Below are 5,304 nucleotides of genomic sequence, written 5' to 3'. Positions count from 1 at the left end.
CGGGGAGGGGGGCGGGCAGGGCGGGCCCGCCTGCACGTGTCGGGATGCCGGATGCGGCAGCACCAGGATGCACCGGAGAGCCCCAGGGAGCGCCCAGCCCGCGGGCACCTGCGCCCCAACCGGTCCCTCGGTGTTTTCATGGGACCTGATTCATCCCGGAAGGGATTAGGGACGGGGGAAATAGGTGACGTTGTGGTCTGACCAAGACCCGGGATGGACACTGGCGTCAGAGCTGGTCCCTGGTGTTCGCTGCCACGTACGGTCCCAGGGACACGGAGGAGCTGGAACCCATGGCAGGACCTGCGGCCCCCGCGGTGTGGGGCACCGCACCCGCCTGTCACGGTGAGTGCTGGTGCAGGGCGGAGGCACCCTGGGGTAACGGGGCTGGGGGTCAGGGTCAGTGCTGGCCTTTGGGTCACTGCTGGGGGCTCTGGCCACCACTGCAGTCCTGGTGGGTGGCACTGGGGGTCCCAGGCCAGTGGGCAGCTGCTCTCAAGGGCTCCGTAAGTTACATTATGTGGGGCTGTGGTCCCTCTGGTGAGGTTGCCCGTGGGCTCTATTTGCCTCCGTGGTGCTGGGATGAGGCCCTGCCTGTCCTAAAGGTACCTCTGGGTCTGCCAGGCTGGATCCAGGAGGGCAGCTGGACCCCTGTCCCATAGCCCATGGCACTGGAGGGGCTCACCCTGGCTGGGGGATAGTCCCACCGATGGCGGGTTTGGCAGTGCAAATCCCGACAGCCGGGATTTTTTGGCGGGAGTTGCACAATTCTGCTCTCACTCTGACTGTCCCAATATTTTCACCACTTCCCTGGGAGCTGCCTCCGCACCCCAGACACCCTGACCCCACTGAAATTTAGATAACCCTACACAGGGTTCCTAGAGCCCTTCCCAAAGTGGGAACAGCTGCCGTTCCCTGTCGCAAATGGGTTGAGCCCTGTTAACCCTGGCGGAGTCCCTCTACCCCAGGACCAGCTCATTGTGTCCCCCACTGCTCCACTGCTCCCAGGCAGGGCACAGCTGAAGCTCTTTGTGACCTTGGCCTGGCCAGGTCTCTGTGTGTCCCCACATGCTGGTCCTGTGCCCCTGTGGGGAGCCCTGGCTGGTATCCCTGGCTCGCGTGCATCCCCACGGTGGGGGGCTGGCAGGGGGTGGCGTGGGACCCTGCATTCCCCCGCTCCCACGAGTGCGGAACAATGGGGGACCCGGCTTCCCCTTTGAGTCATGTGTTGGGCAAGGCTGGGCTTTCAGTGGCCGGAGCACTGTGGTGTCCCCATGTGTGCTGATGTCACCCGGGGCTCCCTGTCCCCAGTATAAGTCCTGGCTGTGCTGGTGCACAGGGAGGGGGTCTCTACACCAGCTGCGCGTCTCCCAGACATGTCCTCTGCTCCAGCCTCCAGGTACCAGGACCAGCCTCGAGGTACTGTGTGGCTCTGCCTCCTGCTCCTGCTGCCCGTCTGTGTCTCTGCCGCCATCACCAGCCCCAGCACCAATCCTGGCATCAAGGCCTGGCTGACCCAGAGGACACTGGAGTTCGGTGAATCTATGCTCCTGACTAGGCAGGGGTGGGGGGGACCAGTGGGGGATGATGCCCAGACTGCTAAGGATGGGGAGTGGAGGGGACCAGTGGGCACCCCCAGGAATGATGCCAAGTCTGCCAGGAATGGGGGATGGAAGGACCTGGCTGCTCACTCCCCTAACGCCCCAGGTACCCTATTCCCTTCCTTGGTGTCACCTCAAATTCCCACTTTGCCCCAGGCCGGCGCTTTGGGCTGGAGCTGCTCCAGTCAATGCTGCAGAAGGAGCACGAACTGAACCTGACGGGTTCCTACAACACCCCGCTCCTGGGGACTCTCACCTATGCTGTGCCACGGTAAGAGCCACCTGTGGGGTCCCTGTCCCTGTCCCCATCCCTGTCCCAGCCACAGCCGCGAGTACAACTTGCCTGTGTTGTGCAGGATTCACATCCATGAACTGCAGATGAATGAATCCTCACTGGACTTTGCCGAGGATGTGGGGGTGAGGCTGACGGTGCAGCGCGCCCGGATCCAGCTCAGCGCCGACTGGGCAGCCCAGATGGGCGCTGTGTGAGTCCTCATGGGGACAGGGACAGGGACTCAGGGCGGCTCAATGTCACCGCTGTCCCTGTGCTCATCCACTCTGTCCCCAGCCAGGACAGCGGCTCTGTGGAGCTCCGCATGCAGGACCTGGCCATGGCAGCGGTGTTGGGCGTGAGTGAGGATGGCAGCGGCCATCCCACGGTTTGGACCAGTGGCTGTTACACCCAGGGCACCGACCTGCACATGGAGTTTCACCGCGGATACAGGTGATGCCCAGCCCCCTGCTTGGTCCTGTCCCTGGCATGCAAGGATTACTGGTGCCCCAGCCAGAGTGGTGGGCTGGGGGAGGCTGGGTGGGTGCTGTGAGGTGATCTGAACACCCCACTCTGCCCCACAGCTGGCTCTACAACCTGCTGGCACCACTGCTCCAAAGAACCCTGCGGCAGCAGCTCAACAAGCAGGTGGGTGCTTGGCCCCTGTGCCCTGGGGTGTCCCTGTCCCCCCCCACAGCCCAGTGAGGCTTGGAGACCCTCATCCCTTGGCTTGCTGACACCCTGCTCTGCTTCCAGCTCTGCCTTGTGCTCCACAGAGGTGTTGACAGGCTGGATGCTGTCCTGAAGCACATGAAAGGTGGGTGAGGGGGCCCCAGGACTGGGGAAGGGCAGGGTGGTCCTGGGGGGCTGTGGACAGGACTGGTGCCCAGCAGGGTCTGCAAGACCCCACTGTGGGGCCGGATCCTGACAGAGCCCGGCTGTGGGAGGGGCTGGAGAAGCAAGGAGAGGACAGGGATGCTGCAGGGAAGCTCCACCCCATCGGGGAGCCTGCCTCTGCCTGGTGGTCTGACTCCTCCTGACCACCCCTGTGTCCCTGCAGTGTCCACCCAGCTGGACACCTTTGCCGCCATCGACCACTCCCTGCTGGGACCGCCCACCATCACAGAGGAGTATGGGGACATTGCCCTCAAGGTAATGTCATCCTGGGCACCCCTGGGCCAGATTTGGGAACAGGGGAGCCTGGCTGATCCTCATGTCCATCCATGCATCTGTGCAGGGAGAGATCTTCAGGGTGGGCACGTACCAGCAGAGACCCCCAGCACTGCCTGTAGCGCTGCCTGTGGCATTACCCATGGCACTGCCCGTGGCTTTGCCCACTCCCCTGCCCAAGACACTGCCCATGGCACACGAGCCCATGCTGCTGTTGGCCGTCACCGAGTTCGTTGCCAACTCGGCCGCCTTCACGTACTTCACAGCCGGGGCCCTGCGCAGGAACATCTCCAGTGACAGGGTAGGGATGCTGGAGGGCAGAGCTGTCCCCACTGGGGTCCCACTGGGGTGTCCCCGTGCTCACCCCTGCTCAGCCCCAGCACCCTGATCCCTCCCTCCCCTCCAGGTCCCGCGGCAGTTCCCGCTCCAGCTGAAGACCAAGAACATGGAGGTCTTCTCCCCCCAGGTGAGTGGGATGGGACACAGGGAGAAGGGGACAGAGAAAGGACACGGAGTAGGACAGGATGCAGGTGGGATGGGACACAAGATGGGATTGCAGGAGGAACAGAAGATGTAATGGGATTCTGGAGGGTGGGACGCAGATATAAAATGATGCAGGAGGGATGGGATGGGGGATGGGGCACAGGAGGGATGGAATGCAGGAGAGAAAGGTCGCAGGTGGGATGGGACATGGGATAACACTGAGGTCAAATGGGATGCATGAGGGACAGGACAGGGAATGGGGTGCAGTGGAAATGGGATGTGTTGAGGGCAGTATGGGATGCAGACAGAATAGGATACAGGCAGGACAAGGACACGGGCAGGGCAGTGATGGGCACATGGGACCTGGGCAATGGTGGGGATCAGATGGTGGCAGTGCCAGCATGGCTCTGTGCCATCCCTGCCCTGTCCCTCCCAGCTGCAGGAGCGCTATCCAGACCAGCCCATGGAGCTGCACCTCTGGGCCCGCCGGCAGCCCCTGCTCTCCTTCCGTCCTGATGCCCTGCACGGGACCCTCTTCAGCTCTGCCGAGGCCTTCGTGGTGCTGCCCAATGCCACCCGTGTCCCTGCCTTTCTGCTGAACATCGTGAGTGGCTGCTGCTGCCACAGCTCAGGGAGACAGGGGACCCCAAAAGGCTTGACTGGGGCTGGTGTGCCTGTCCTCCTGGCTGGGGCCATGCTGGGTGATACTGGGGGATACTGGGACCAGCTGGGTTGATGTGGGGTTGCAGGCACTGCCCTGGTCTCTCCAACATCTCTTCTTGCTGCAGGATGCCAACGTGACAGGGAAGCCGGAAATAAGCAGGAACAGGCTCCCCGGCACTGTGAAACTGACAGGGTTAGTGCCCGACCCTGAGCTGGGTCTGAGCTCCCCTGGGACATACCTGCAGAGCTCCCCATTCCCCACCTCTGTCCATTTGCCTCTCTGAGTCCTGTATTGCTTGCTCAGACCCCATTCTGCCCCCGGTTCATATTGTGTCAGCTGCCCTAGCAGTAGGTCCTCACCTGGATCGGCTCTGCTGGGGTCCTGGTCCCACCATGGAGCTCCTCCTGTCCCTACCCTGGGACGGGACAATTCCCATCCCTGTGCCTGGCTCTGACCTTGATCTTGTCCTCCAGGCTCCATGTGACACAGGTGGCATCGAACGTGGGCCCAGTGGAGGTGAGTGGCTGTGCCAGGGAAGCCAAGGGGAGCCTTGGATTCCACATCACCTTGGGAGCAGGGGCTGGGGGGAATCTGGGATGGTGTGGAGCCCATGCATGGCACGTCTGGCAGGGAGCTGAGCCCTGCCTGCACCATGGACCCCTCTGCCTGCTCTGTGCTGGGCTCAGACCCTACCTGTCCCACAGGTGAAACGTCTGGAGACCCTGCTGAAGTTTGGGCTGTGGCTTTTTGGGGTGCCCAAGGCAAACAGTAAGTGCTGTCCCCATCCTGTCCTCATCCCTTCACAGCTGCACCAGGGCCACCCCCTGCTATGACTTTTGTCTCCCCACAGAGTGGCTCAAGGCTGGCATCCCCCTGCCCCTCCCACATGGCCTCAGCCTGCTCAGACCTCAGCTCTCGCTGCAGCAGGTGGGTGCCACCACTGTCCCCTTACCCCAGGGTCCCCCACGTGCCCCATATCCCCCCTCTCACTCTGACTCCCTACAGGGCTTCGTGCTCATCACCACGGATCTGCAGTACGAGCCATGAGACCACCGGCCTCGTGGGAACCCAGCAGCCCCCCGCCAGCCGTGTCCCCGCGGCCGGCAGGGCCGCCCACT

At 63.0% G+C, this 5,304-nt stretch overlaps 1 protein-coding gene across 1 annotated transcript; it reads left to right on the top strand.

The window, feature by feature from the left end:
* The first annotated feature begins 76 nt into the window (after positions 1–76).
* LOC103617573 (bactericidal permeability-increasing protein-like) lies at positions 77–5,281 on the top strand. Its single transcript, XM_017736094.1, has 16 exons — positions 77–342; positions 1,390–1,533; positions 1,755–1,869; positions 1,955–2,083; positions 2,167–2,322; positions 2,454–2,517; positions 2,626–2,686; positions 2,930–3,021; positions 3,107–3,340; positions 3,446–3,505; positions 3,959–4,126; positions 4,311–4,378; positions 4,660–4,702; positions 4,891–4,954; positions 5,037–5,113; positions 5,192–5,281. The coding sequence occupies exons 1-16, from the start codon at positions 291–293 to the stop codon at positions 5,231–5,233; spliced, it is 1,569 nt and encodes a 522-aa protein (XP_017591583.1). The 5' UTR covers positions 77–290; the 3' UTR covers positions 5,234–5,281.
* Positions 5,282–5,304: the final 23 nt, after the last annotated feature.

This window comes from Corvus brachyrhynchos, unplaced genomic scaffold (assembly GCF_000691975.1).
Source record: "Corvus brachyrhynchos isolate BGI_N302 unplaced genomic scaffold, ASM69197v1 scaffold10, whole genome shotgun sequence".
Taxonomy (NCBI): Eukaryota; Metazoa; Chordata; class Aves; order Passeriformes; family Corvidae; genus Corvus; species Corvus brachyrhynchos.
Note: the sequence above shows the minus strand (reverse complement) of the source record. Positions and strands in the feature narration are given on the sequence as shown.

Bases quoted from the DNA above. Each gene is read 5' to 3' on its own strand.
- LOC103617573 (XM_017736094.1), top strand. From the start codon at position 291: ATGGCAGGACCTGCGGCCCCCGCGGTGTGGGGCACCGCACCCGCCTGT. The intron at 3,506-3,958 runs GTGAGTGGGATG...TGTCCCTCCCAG, and splicing joins TGGAGGTCTTCTCCCCCCAG to CTGCAGGAGCGCTATCCAGA. The intron at 4,955-5,036 runs GTAAGTGCTGTC...GTCTCCCCACAG, and splicing joins TGGGGTGCCCAAGGCAAACA to AGTGGCTCAAGGCTGGCATC.